This window comes from Schistocerca cancellata, chromosome 8 (assembly GCF_023864275.1).
Source record: "Schistocerca cancellata isolate TAMUIC-IGC-003103 chromosome 8, iqSchCanc2.1, whole genome shotgun sequence".
NCBI classification, from domain to species: Eukaryota; Metazoa; Arthropoda; class Insecta; order Orthoptera; family Acrididae; genus Schistocerca; species Schistocerca cancellata.
In genome coordinates this window covers 585,374,641-585,389,400 of record NC_064633.1, presented here as the reverse complement: position 1 = coordinate 585,389,400, position 14,760 = coordinate 585,374,641, and the positions used below count along the sequence as shown (strand labels likewise).

Sequence of the window (14,760 nt, the reverse complement as noted above, 5' to 3'; positions counted from 1 at the left end):
ACACAATGTTTGGTACCGATCTGAGTGTCTGACATCTGGAGGTTTGGTGTAAGCATCATCATCAATTACAGTGTAAACTACAAGAATTTCATATTCCACGCACTGGGTAGTTACTGTCAAAATTTCTGCGTTAGCTAATTTAAAATTAGTAATGGATTTTGTAATCGACGCTGGTCGTATAAGAGGTGGTATGTTAGAGTTGCCGATACGACTCCTAGGGGAAGCAGACAGACATTTTGCCTTGGTGGGAAACCAGTCTAATAGTTACCTTGATCTGTGACGCATCAACTTGGACAGTTAATATGTTCGGTTGTGGTTTACCCAAATTTGGAGCAGTCATTTTACTCTATCTGTCATCATAATTGTTTGATAACGAATCCTGCAAGTATAGTGAACATAACTGTTAGCTCTTATCAACACAAAATAAGACTTTACAGTAAAGGAGAGAACAGTAGCTGTATTCGTAATTAATGTGACTGATGCAGCAGTAGCAATTAGTTGTAATAATATATGGTATATCTGAAAAATAAGACATTGAACATGAAGTCATCAGTGAAGTCATCTTTTTGACAGTTTCATCTCCATAGTCTGCTATTATCTGCAATACAAATGATGCAACTCTTAGACTTTTAAGATTATCTGTAACATGTGTCTTCCATTTCAGGTTCTTATCAGTGTAAACATTTGATAATTTAGAATATTTTGTTTTCTTAATTAATTTTCCCTCACGTATGGTTTAATTTTACCTGAAAACTGTGACAGGTTCTTCCTCAGGCGACAGTTTATCAACACCGGAGATTGTATTGGATCACAACTTGTCTGGAAGGTTCGAGTGTCGTTTCAGCACTGTCAAGATCGAGAGATCTCCCTCTATTATGTTGCATGGTATGGAGGGGTGTCTCCTTGGAGTTTGGATTGCTCACGGAGAAGGTATAATAATTTGTCATACTACTTTAATTAATTGATGTGACAAAATTTATGGCCAGTACTTTCCTTCAAGACGTGAGAGAGAGTGAATACTGACCAGCGGTGCTATCTCATAGTTATATAGCCCACCCTCCACCCAAGCAAGTTTTCATTTTGACAGAATTTATTTTTATATTGAGAAGGAGCTGAAGGATGACTGCTTGTATCAAATTTAGTTTTTTTTTTTTTTTTCTGTTAAAAAGATATTGTCTCTTACATGGCTAAAAATAATGCTTCAGTATTACTATGGTTTTATTTTTGTCATTTACTGTGGACATTCCTGAATTTAAGATTGTTTTCCATATGATTTCATAGTGTACTCAGTCTTCATTTTTGCAGCTGATTTCAATTAATTTTAAAACTATCTTCAGGTTATCTGATAGGAAAGAAAAATCATTAAAAAGTGCATTTGCATGTAGTATTAAACAAAAGAGAAAGTTGTATGCCACTGTTAGCTGGAAACCCTGGGGGGTGGGTACAGTTGCTTAACCTCCCCTTGCTGGTCAAATACTGGTGGTGAAAGTTTCTTCTGCTACTGAGACTTGGCTGGCTACTTCAGAGTCAAGCAGCACTGCACTGCTGTGTGTTGGTACCCTTGGCTAAAGAGGCGGGAGCAATACTTTATTCAAATAAAGTCACTGTCTTGAAGTGATGTTGTGGCTATACGTACATAAGAAGTAATTAACTGAGCATCATACATATAAAAAATCTTTCACAGAATTTCAACTATAGCACCATACTATAAAGACAGTATATGCATACGCTGTGTGAATATAATTATTGTCTGTTTGTTTGAGTAACATTCTGTATGTCATCTGTGACTTTAGTTGTCTCATCATCTTTTGTTGCGTGTAATATTTTGTTGATAATTATTATGTTAGATTCATCAATGTGCAACTGGATAAAATACATTTTATCGTTCCATACACATTTAATCTTTATTTTGAAAGGAATCATCAGTGCCTTGAAATATACACATCTTTATGTGTATACTGTTTTGTTTTATGTATTGTACTTTCAAGTTAGAAACAGTTCTGGCACTTTCTGGTGTGCTACAATGTAATAATAGGCCGAATCTTTACTTGCAAGGTTTCTGGCTCCTACTCTACATGAGTGCTCACTTAGCTCGATTTAAAGCTGCTGTTCTGCTCCCAGTCTTTTGAATTGTCAATAGCAAAACATTGACAGTATGAACAAACATTTTCTTAATGCTTTGTATCAGATGTTGTCGTCAACCAATGAATGCTTTTGCTAACAGTGAAGTGAATATGTGTGTGTGTGTGTGTGTCAGTTGGCATACACACCATCTGATCAAATGTATCCAGACACCTATTAGTGGACATTAATATGGCGTATGTCCACCCTTCACCTTTATGATAGGCACTTTGTGATGTGTCTTTGAAGGAATGGCGGCCCATTCTTCACATTCTCCATCAAGAGCCAATACCAGAGAAGTTAGTGATGTTGGACACTGGAATCTGGAGTGAAATCAATGTTCTAACTCATCCCAAATGTGTTCCATTGGGTACAAGTCGAGACTCTGGGCTAGCCTGTCCATTGCAGGAATGCTATTGTCCACAAATTGCCTCACAGATGCTGCTTTATGCCAGGGTGCATTATCATGCTGACACAATCAATCATTCTCTCTTAAGGTGGCCACATGTAACTGCACAAATTCCACGTGCCCCCACACGGCTCAAGTGTGCTTCCACAAGAATCAGTTCATTTTGCTAGAAATTGTTGAGCTATGCTGTGCTGGCTTTGGAAGCAATTTTGCTTATTTTACAAAATAAAACAAAATAAAATAAAATGAATAGGAAATGCGATATGTGCAGGAATGAGTGACTGAAAAAATGAAAATCAGATTCCTGTATTAACTATTTATACTAGACTCACTACAGAAACTATCTCACTCTGTTGCTGTTATTCTTCTCTTTTTCTCCATGTAATATTCTTGGACTTACCCATATTACAGTACCGAGCGAGGTGGCGCAGTGGCTAGCACACTGGACTCACATTCGGGAGGACGACAGTTCAATCCCGCGACCGGCCATCCTGATTTAAGTTTTCCGTGATTTCCCTAAATTGCTCCAGGCAAATGCCAGGATGGTTCCTGTGAAAGGGCATGGCCGACTTCCTTCCCCGTCCTTCCCTAATCCGATGAGACCGATGACCTCACTGTCTGGTCTCCTCCCTCAAACAACCCAGTCCTCTATATTACAGTAGAACATTATTACAGAATGTAATTTAACAGGACTAAATAAAAATCAAATCAGATCACTGACAAATGCTTGCACAATCATCCCTACTCCTGGTAGACACATGTTTGAATGTTTGAATGTTTGCACAAACAACCATAATCAAAGTTTGATCAAGCATTCTTGGGCAAGCATGTTTGCACATGCTTGCTTATCAAGAATGGATTTAGGTATATGGCCACTTTTAACTCTTCCTTCAACTGTACGCAGTACACAATGTTGTAAAACGTGTCCACACCCTCTGCATTTAGCACACCCTAACTACAACAGACACCCCCATACCGTAACAGCACCTCATCCATATTTCACCATTGTACGACATACTACCGTATGCCGCTACTAGTGTGTGCGAGTGTGAGTACGCTGAATGTAGTGTCGCCATGCATAAGTACTTAAATCGACTGCCAACTGTATCATTGCAGGCCGGCCACTACAGGCCACCTGTAGGAGGCGTGCACACGGTATGATCTCCACCACGCTGTCTGCTGGCAACTTGTGCCTATATATGTGCGGAGCAGCACTGGCTCACTCTCACTATGTTCTTTTAGTTTGTCACGCTCACATCAGGTGTTCTGTGTATCGTTTATGTTGCCCTGTCTGTATGAATCTTTTGTCTTGTTATGTGTGGAGTCCCGAGAGGCTTATTTCCATTATTGTTCAGAGATTTAAGAATAAAGCCATATTTGTGTTACTGGATTGGTTTCGTGTATTACTTGGTTACTAGACGTTTGACGATGAGGATGGGATCCCAATCGTGTAGTAACTAAGTAATAGACGAAACCAATGCAGTAACACAAATGTAGCTGTATTCGTAAACCTCTGAACAATAATCGAAATAATCCTCTTGTGAGTCCACATGTAACAAGACAAAAGAATCGTGCAGGAGTTGCAACACACAGAACGTCTGATGCGAGCTTCTTCTTCCTTCCAGTTGACAAAACGAAGGGCTTATCTGGAACCAAAGTACCATATGGGACCTTAGCTAGTATTCCTGAAGTCTCTGTTATATTCCAGATCTTCCACAAAATAATATATGCATCAGGGAAAGCTTCAAGGCCACCCTAGTCTCCAAGATTCCCCCATACAACAAACAAGGTCAACTGTGTACTACCTCCAAAGACAGCAGTAACAACACATATTAACTGCATTCTTAGTGCATGAAAGACATTTGGACCACCAATAAGCTTCTGCTTATTGAATTGGCCAGCAAGGTCAGTGTCTAGCTTTCAAAGATTTGTACACAGGAACAATGCGCCGCCAATAGTGACGATAATAATGTCGCGTAGGTGTTGCAGAGGCACTTGTGTTAACGTGCCTCTGTAATGCCTACATGACGTTATTATCTTTACCAATGGCAGCACATTGTTCCTGTGTACAAGTCTTTGAAAGCAATGGAATTGACCTTGCAGGCCAATTCAATAAGCAGCAGCTTATTGGTGGTCCAAATGTCTTCCATGCACTAAGAATGCAGTTAATATGTGTTGTTACTGCTGTCTTTGGAGGTAGTACACGGTTGACCTTGGCTGTTGTATGGAAGAATCATGCAGGTTACGGTGGCCGTGATGCAAATATTCTTTCGTGGGAGACCTGGAATATAACAGAGACTGCAGAAATACTAGCTAAGGTGCCATATGGTACTTTGGTTCCAGATAAGCCCTTTGTTTTGTCAGCTGAAAGAAAGAAGCTGAATGCTGACAAGTACCTGTTTATTTGGGCCAAAGTAGGGAATGGTAATTGTAAAATAAAGATTGTTGGTAACTGTATGTTGACTTATAGTCAATAAATGCAAAATTCTTATCTCATTTCCTAATTCCCTATCTCTCAGAAAAAAAAAAAAAAAAAAAAATCTTTAACGTATGTAGGCCCTTAGCACTTGGTTACACGCTAGGCAGTTGGGTACCTTAATAGAGATGGCATGTTTCATCTCATGATGAGGCTGTTGGCTACCATAAGAGAGCTGACTTACCTGCCGCCTGGCGGTGCGGTGTCTTTAGTTTTAGCTGCAGCTAGTTGACTGGAAGCAAGTGGAGGCCCCAAGCACAGAGTGTCCCAACAGCAGCATCCGGTCGTTGTAAGAGGGAGAAAGACGTATAGCCAACCGCTGCAGCACATGGCGTCATTTGCTCTGCAGCTGTCAGCGTGCGGATGCTTTGCTCTTGAGTTGCACTGGGTGATGGCTTGCAACGTTCACTTCTGTTAACGTGCCTCTGCAATGCCTACACGATGTTATTATTGTCGCCATTGGTGTTCCTGTGTACAAGTCTTTGAAGGCAATAGACAGTGACCTCGCTGGCCAATTCAATAAGCAGCAGTTTATTGGTGGCCCAAATGTCTTTTGTGGACACAGAATGCAGTTTACATGTGATGTTATTGTTGTCTTTGGAGGTAGTACATGGTTGACCTTGCATGTTGTATGGCAGAAACATGCAAACTATAGTGGCCTTGAAGCTTTCCCTGATGCAAATGTTCTTTTGTGGAAGATCTGGAATATAACAGAGACTTCAGGAATACAAGCTAAGGTCCCATATGGTACTTTGCTTCCAGATAAGCCATTTGTTTTGTCAGCTAGAAGAAAGAAAGGCCACCGAGCCTCTGGTGACGCTTACACTGCCGCCTGTCAGGCCAGCGGGCATGTGAGGTCTTCTGGCTGATATCTGCAGGTGTGGCCTCTGCAGTTTCACCACATAGGCCACTAACATGAGCTGGTGTCAGAGGGATAGCTGGTAGACAGGGCGAACGGCTTACACATGACAGATTTCTTTCTTACTTCCAACGTCTGATGTGTTCTTTGTAACATATTTTAAAATTTCTAAATTAACTTTGGCATTCGGTTTATATACAATTGCTCCCTTGTATTTGTCACTCTTAGTTGTTGATTGGCGTAAGTTTGTTAGGAGAGTTTGGACAGTTTTATATGCTACAGAGAGGCTTTGTTTCTGTAAGATGTTTGCCACTCTGTCAGTTTATAAGTGTAAGACATTTTAAACCATGTTGTTTGTTTTTATTTTGTGTTGTCACTGTGTTGGTATGTTATGTGTATTCATCAGTTACACAGCCAGAGACTAGCTGCACTAAGGCAAAATCATATAAAATAAACAGGATTCCACTGAACAAGAGAAATTATGAAAATGAAATGTATGCAAGCGCACACAATGGGTACAACACATATGTATGAGGGACCTTCACTAATTAAAAGACACAAATTGATGGAAAAAGCAGAATTTTTAGGAAATGAGACTTTTACTGCTTTTCAGCATAATACTCAGCCCTCCCTTTTCCAACAATGAAATAGTTCTTTTTATACCGGATGCAAAGAGGTCTCTGTCGTGTTGTTTGAGCCACTTTCCCATAAATTCTTTGACCACCTTGTTGTTACTGAAGTTTTTTTCTGTGTAATGCCTCTGTGAGGGGCTCAAAGAAATGAAAATCCGAGGGTGCCAAATCTAGACCATGGGAGGATGAGACAGTATGTCTCATCTCATTTATTCAGTGGTCTCTTGGGTCAGCTGAGCAGTGTGAGGGCGAGTATTTTCACCTTTTCTTTGAAATATATGATGTTTTTCTCTCATTGCTTGCTTTACTTTATTCATAGGCATGCCTAAGTAGTAGGGGTTTTCATTGTGCACTGATCTTCTGAATAATTACAAAAGACGATTCCTTGGACATCACAAGAGACTGTCAACACGACTTTTCCAGCTGATGTTTGTGTTCTGAATTTCATTTGGATAAGTGAGCTGCTGTCCTTCCATTCCAGGATCTTTTGGACTCTGGTTCAAAATGGTGAACCCAAGTTTCCTCACATGTTAAAATCTTGGTAACTGGCCGGCTATCACATTGCTCATCAGTCACTGAGATTTGACCGGTCTTGAACTGTTCTCACAGCCACTTACAAAAATTTCCATGGTTCGTTTAACCTTCACCAAAGTGTAAAAATCATTCAAAAAAATATTTTAGCCAGTTTTTCACCTTTAGAAAAAAAAGTATCACTGAACAGAACGTTGTTCAACTAATGTGGAAACTGCAAGTGAACACACCATCATTAAATGCAATTTGGGAGATAATAAATAAAATAACTTTGTATCCATCAGAATAACTTTTTATCCATCAGCTGCTCTCTGCTCATGACAGTGATGCCAACCAAAAGTAATGAAACTAGAGTACTCCTACAAACTGTTTCACTCCTACATCAGTTTGTCTCTTTAATTATTGAATGTTCCTTGTATTGCACAAACTTAGTCAAAAAATTAAAACTACTACAAAACAAACACAATATGCCCACAATATAGGGAAACTCGAAAGCCCCAAACCAACACACACACACACACACACACACACACACACACACACACACACACACATAGGACATAGTGTACAGTGACTTACACACACAAAGTAGCACACAGAGCAACAAACATCGTAAAGAAACAGTGCCTCCATATGGCATATAAAACTGTACAAATTCTGCAAACAAACCTAAGCCAACCAGCAGTCAAGAGGAACAAATTCTAGGGAACAGGAATATGCAAACTTGAAGCCAAAGGTGAGATACATTATACATAAGTATAAGACGAGATTTTAAAATATGTTACAAAGAACAAACCAGTTGTTGGAAATATGAAGCAAATCATTCTCCATTGACAGAGCATGTACAGCTTCACAGCCATCATTCCACCAATGCAAAATAAGACATGGAAATTACTAGGACAGTTAGCCACACACGCGCACACACACACACACACACACACACACACACACACACACACACAGATAGAGAGAGGGGGGGGGGGATGATCACAAACACACATTTAACAGTTGACAATGACATTCAGTAATTGGGAAGAACATTCAAAACAATGCATGAAGAAAGCATGTGTTCATATTGTCAGTAAGGTGCTCTTGATAATTTGAAAGATTGGAAGCAGAACAGCAGCTTTTAAACCAGCAAAGCGAGCACTCATGTAGAGCAGCAGCTGCAAACCTTTAAATAAAGATTTGGGCAATTATTATGTTATAGTCAGAAAGTGTCAAAACTGTTTCTAATCTGAAAGTACAGTGTCTAGTATGTAAAACAAAATAGTAATCACATTTATATGTATATATTTCAGGCTGATAAAGAATAAGTATGGCTCTGTAATCATGTAATAAAGTTTCTGAAATATGTAAAATCTGCTTGGGACCGCCTAATATTTGCATATGTCAGTTAATATTATGAACACAATATCTGAAAATCAGTGTTATATAATTCAATTTGGATTGCAGGTCGTTTCACTTTCCGAGATGAAAATGTGTACACAGAATTAGAAAAAAACAAATGTTTAGCCATAAAATACGTTGACGATGATGGCAAACCAACGCTGGAATACCCACTGAATCCAAATGGAAGTATCGGTAAGTCCAAAGTTCTACAAGGTAATCCTGACGGATTTGCTGGCATACATCTCAATTTGATATTTAGCAAATTACAATTGCTTTTGTAGTTTTAATGTTCCTGAATCTCTTGTTTTATACTATCACATCAGGCTACAATACTTTATTTCAGAGGTTTTCCATTTTTAACATGCTTCTTTTATTTACAAGTAAGAAACAATATCGGGCACCAAGCATCCACATCAGTGTGAGACAAATTCAGTGATATAACTCTTTTCTAGGAGTAACATGATATTATTGCAGTTACTTGAATGGCACAACAATAGAAAATTTAAGCCGGTATCCACAGAATGTGTAAGCAGTACATCATGTCTGTGGCATTACTGACAAAGATTGCATTCAACTTTCAGGTCAAGAAGTGGTGGAATATTGTGACGTTCATCTGCTGTATTTCTTCATTGATAGTCCTCAGTGTCAATATACTGCGTTGTTATACTGGCTGAAAGAAAAGGGGGGGGGGGGGCTGGAAGTTCAACGCTGACTACTGTAAATGATGTAGCCGACAGTTGCATAGTTGCGTTTCACACTATCATTGTTCACAACCCCCAATATTACACAGTTATACAGCCTGTTAAATATTGGCAAATTTTGATAAGCCTCATTAATAGGATGCAGGCAAACATCAGCGTACTGCTACAATATTTTACTGTTGAATATCTATGAGCAGTGAAAACATAACCACACAGATCACAGTTCTTGCAGAATAATACGGTACATATTAAACAGACACTGTCATTGTTTTAACACGCTTCCTAATTGTGTTACACTTATTACACTGTTAAGTTGATTCATTGTTGTTGTTCTAACCAGCACAGATTCCTCGTCTGAAAATTGGCCATGGACTGTCTGTCTCGGGACCAAAAATTGGGCCTTCATATCATTACAATAATAGGCACTGAAACTATACATTGTTCGATGTTAAAGTTACAGAAATTACAATTAAAACACAACTCCTTCAATTAACTGAATATATAGTTTCTTCCACTACAAGGGTTAGGCTGTATTATTTGTTTAAATGATGAAATTAACAGATATGGGTATACAAACAATACTTTTGACAAACCTGGTAATTACTTTGGAATTAATTAAGTGCTGGCTTTGCTAACGTGTTTTCAAATAGAGCCAAATAGATCCTTTAAGAATACTATTAGTTGTTCCTCCAAATGCTTATAATTAGTACAGAATTTATATTTGTTTATAAGTCAACAATAGAATTTAAGTTACGGAACAATTACTGATTTCACCCTATAACCAAAGTATTAACTAGGAATAGTCAAAATAAATTAGAAAATGGATTACATACATAAAACTAAGCACAAAATTAGATCTGGTGGTATATTCTTTAAGACTGAGGGCCAACCTTTCTCTTTTCTGAAAATGCAGGTTATACTCATGTATGTTAATGGTAATTAGTTAAAAAATGACAAAATGAATTTTAAGGAGGCAGATGCCGAAGCAAGAGAGGAAGTAAAAAGATCCCAGCTTGCTTCGTCACAATATGGCCCAAAAACATCAATTTAGGGGGTCTAGTTGCAACTGTACCATCTCGTGGAGTTCTGCTGACTCTCAAATGTGCTCACTGTGTGCACTCATATCTCCCCTTACACAAACTTGTCAATTAATCACTGAAGATGACACAATTCAGAAAATCTTCATCATGCAGCAACATTTCGTTTGCAAAGTTGGCACAAAAGCCATAGTCTGTAGGTTTTAGAGTTTGTGACAACAGTGAACGATATGGACTATTTGTAAGTGTCTCCTTAAAAGTCTCGACGTGAACAGCACTGGAATTGCTAATTCACAACTAGACTTCTGAACTGATTTCTTGGTTCTATGCATGAAAGATTGTCTCACACAGCCGGAGTCTTCAAACTGTTGGTATCATCTGTGAATGTCATTATCACTTAGAGTATTACAGTGGAACTTGATACAGAATGCTCATTACACTGTAACAACAGATTCAGTCCTTGCAAACTGTAAAACACAAAGAGCTTTCTATTCAATAGTCGCCATCTTTGCTACTAGCATGTTTTAACAGAAGACACAGGAAACAGTGCATGCACACAGGTATTTGAACAAAACCGTTTGAGTTGCTCTCTCATTTCATATATTATTTGTAATTGTAAGTTGAATTTAATGAATGCTAAAAAGCCTTAAAACCCTGCTATTCATTTTGAAACACCTGGCACTTTTTCTGCAGCTTCTTCTTTTATTATGTTTTGTTTTGTTCTCAATCTTTTTTTTTAACGGAGATACTTGAAGATTCGTTTTGTTAGTCTGTTGTTAATTTTGTATAATTAGCAAAAAAAAATTTTTTTCACTATTGCTTGTACATTTCAATGTATTTCACCACTGCTTCTCAGTTTTCAGACTGCATCTTATGAAATATAAAATTCTTGTGTTGATTCTCCTCTACAATATTTCCGTTTGTCTAATGAATTATGCACCTCTAGGCGCTTGCTCGTTAGAGGCAGTCAGGTATTATTTCTGTGTAGCATTTTTGCTTTTCTCAATATCCCCTTTTTATTGTAAATATACTTCACCATTCTGTATGCACTTTCCATTGTGTGCATCTTTCGTCCATAGCAGATTTTTCTTAGGCCTTTTCTTGAGTAAGCTATCACTGATATTCGAACTCTTTAACGACTGCTGTTTGACCAGTTTTCGCTAGTAGTTTGAAGAATTTTATTTATATTAGTAAAAAAATTAATATTCTCCTTGGAGATTTTGAAACCTGGTCTACTTACTGCCCATTTAAAGAGATCAACTCATATTCCTGCATCTGTCAGATTTTCCTACATTACAGCAAAAGCCAGACAGCTTATCCTAGCACACTGTATTCTTTCAGGCGGTGTGGCGGGGATATGCTCGGACGACGGGCGGCACCTGGCAATGATGCCACACCCGGAGCGCTGCACACAGCTGTGGCAGTGGCCGTGGCTGCCACAAGAGTGGAAGGGCGAGCACACGGTCTCCCCGTGGATGCGCATGTTCCAGAACGCATACTGGTGGTGTGTCACCGACTCATAGGCCAACCGAGCTCTCCTCTCTGAATTTACGCTCAAGAGTAAATTACTGTTTACTCGGAGTATTACTTATATCTGAGAAATAGAAGGGAATATGTCAGTTGTACACAACTATAACAATTGATAACAAAAATTACCGTCAGACTGGTAATATAGAGAAGGGACCACTGAGGGTATTCATGTCACGTGCTCTCCTGTCAGTGCTTTGTCAGTGAATCTACTGTTCTCTTTTTAAACATTTATCATTCTCGTGTCATTGCTTGATTCTTCCTGTATGTTGTAAATTGCAGAGAATTACAGGTTTACTTCTGGAAGTTAGGTATCTCTGTATTCATCCTCTGTCACCTTACAAACCCATCAGTGAGATTACTTCATTGTTAATCAACACAATTCACTGACACCTTAATTTCTTTTTCTTGTTTTATATTAATAAGATGTTCACAGTCTGAATAAATATACCAAAACACATTTTATTCTTGTATGCAAGTAGGAACATAAGTAGAAATTACTCTTCAGTGCTATAGCTAGAGAAAATTAAAATACCAGGACAGGTAAAAAAGGAATGGAAAAGTTAAATATATTCTGAAGTATACAAAAGAGAAGATAAAATAATATTTAGAAGAAAATGTTCCTCTGAAATAGATAGATGAAAACAATTGATCCAAATGGAAAATTATGAAGTTATAATATAATCCTATTAAATGTTGGAACTACATTAATAATACATGTTTTACAATCTCATTATTTTATCATTTTAAGGCCTGTTTTGAATCTCATTTCTTATATGCCTTACTTTCTTTATTCAGAAATAATGCAAAAATCAATTTTTTATATGTCGTTAACTTATAAATGCAAATGATAAAATATTATTTTTTTAAATTTCAACCTAAGTTATTGTTGTCTGTCAAAATATACATTGTGTGTATATTTCAATACTGTTATGTTGTTTCCTGTTAGTAGAATTTATAACTTGCACTGTTAAAATGCTCCACATGACATTATTGTTTAAATACTGAAGTAACAAAAAAATATATTTGGGACTTGTTTCAGATTACCTCTTGGTTCAAGTATGTTGCAGACTTTTTGTATGATTTTATTTTCACAATATTTGATGTACAAAAAAGTGAACCATGTGCCATATTAATGATTGTTACTGTAATTTTATGTGAAGTATTCTAGTTTATAAGGGAAAGCTTTAATGAAGTGTTTTGATACAAAAAAGACCAAGTATGGTTCATTAAAAAGAAAGAGGGAGAGAAGCTGTTTCATAATTTTTGTACTGTTCCTTATATTCCCTCAGTAATGCATTCCGAAAATTGATGTACTCACCTCTGCACTTAAGGTCGCTAATAGGTATTCATACAATTATGCTCAATTCAAGGGTAGCTGGAAGCGAGTTGTACAACTGTGGTGTTCTTATTTTTTTAAACAGATAGCCTTTTTTTTTTAATTAAGCAGAAGTGCATTTGTTCTAGTTTTATTATTACATGAAACTCTATACCTTAAACTACTTTTCACTGGTATTCCAACCAACGTCTGAATTCCATACTCATAAAAAATTGGCAGACAGTGGTGAATGGCCATTTTGACATCAGTATCATGGCTGTGGCACCCAGATGGTTCTTCAAGTGGAGAGGGACAAAGGGCAATCACTGGGCACTAGATCAGGACTGTACAGAGGGTGATGAAGTTTGTTCAGTGCCACAAGATGCAAGGAGATCTTGTGTTCTTTGAGCCATACCTGGATGGACATTGTTATGAATTCAAAAATATCCCATTACTAAGCTTGTCACGCCCTATGCTTGTCACTGTACAATCATATTGAGTGAATATACCATTAACAAATCCCATTCATTTTTGCAATTGCGTTTTGAGTTTGATACATGCCCTGATCTCTCTTAAATTCTTTAAATTCCCTTCTCTGAATTTCCTGGTTTCCTCTGAGATTTTTTCACTAAACCCTTCTAGGAGTTTTGATATCATATTCATCTTGGCATTACTCAATTCTATCTAATTTCTGACACCTTTACCACTTTCTTATCAGTACCCTTTGACATACAACAGTAACAGTATATTCAACAAACAGGGTGGAAGGCAGCTTGCCCCTTGGCCCAGACTCTGGCTCACTCGTGTGCACACCCATTGTATATCTCCATACACCTCTCGGAGCTGCAGGTACTTGTGCCCACTTGGTCAGGTGACAGAGGATGTAGGTTCACATTGCAGAGACTTCACAAAGGAAAACACCATCTCAATAGTGGGTGGGGCAGGCAACAGCATAGATAGGAACTCTAATTATTCAATTGAGAGTGACCTGGTGAAGATATCTTCAGCAATGAGACATACTGGTGTTGGGCTTGTGTCTGTTCTAAGGCACCATGACAGGCCTCATTTAAACTCTTCTGTTAGGAGAGTTAATTTAAAGACAGAACGGCTGCTTGGATCAGGTACAGTTGACGTTATCAGCAGATGGGACTATGCTAGGCATGGCCTTCACCTCAACTGGAAAGGGGAGGGAAAACTGTGTGGGCTAATAGCAAATAACTTGGGGGGGGGGGGGGGGGGGCATTGTCACAAATGGTAAAGTACTAGTGGTTACAAGTGACAGATCAGCAGTTTTTTTAGTGTGAGAGGACAGAAATATAAGATGTTCAGACATTCACACTGATAAAACAGGCAGTCAGAAATCAAATTTTAATGTACACAATTCATGCACACAGCCTTTGATTGAAACTAGATATATTCAAAAATTGACTGGAAAATTAGGTTCAGCCAGTTGTAATTCAGCCAGTGCACGAAATCAGTTATCCTTATTGCATCAGAGTATTCGAGGACTAAGGGGTAAGCTTAATGAGTTGCTTACTTGTGTTGAAGAATTAGAGTTGAGCAAACCAGTTGATATAATCTGCCCTTCTGAACATCATATGACCACTGGTATAGATATGTTAAATGTTACAAGATTCAAGTTAGCCTCTTACCTCTGTAGGACAAATATGGAGAAAGGAGGAGTTGACACATTTCTCAGAAACTGTTTTGATTTCAATAATATTGATTCGCTATCTGGGGAGCAAAATAACTGATGA

The 14,760-nt window shown here is 38.1% G+C and overlaps 1 protein-coding gene across 2 annotated transcripts in view; it reads left to right on the top strand.

Moving 5' to 3' along the window:
- The window catches only part of LOC126095222 (phosphoribosylformylglycinamidine synthase), a 202,346-nt gene extending 189,241 nt beyond the window's left edge, over positions 1–13,105 (top strand). For both annotated transcript variants that reach the window (XM_049909959.1, XM_049909960.1), the window contains 3 exons: positions 763–930; positions 8,484–8,612; positions 11,500–13,105. In XM_049909959.1, coding sequence (XP_049765916.1) covers positions 763–930; positions 8,484–8,612; positions 11,500–11,681 — 479 coding nt within the window. In that variant the 3' untranslated portion in view covers positions 11,682–13,105. The remainder of the gene's footprint in view (positions 1–762; positions 931–8,483; positions 8,613–11,499) is intronic.
- The last annotated feature ends 1,655 nt before the right edge of the window (positions 13,106–14,760 follow it).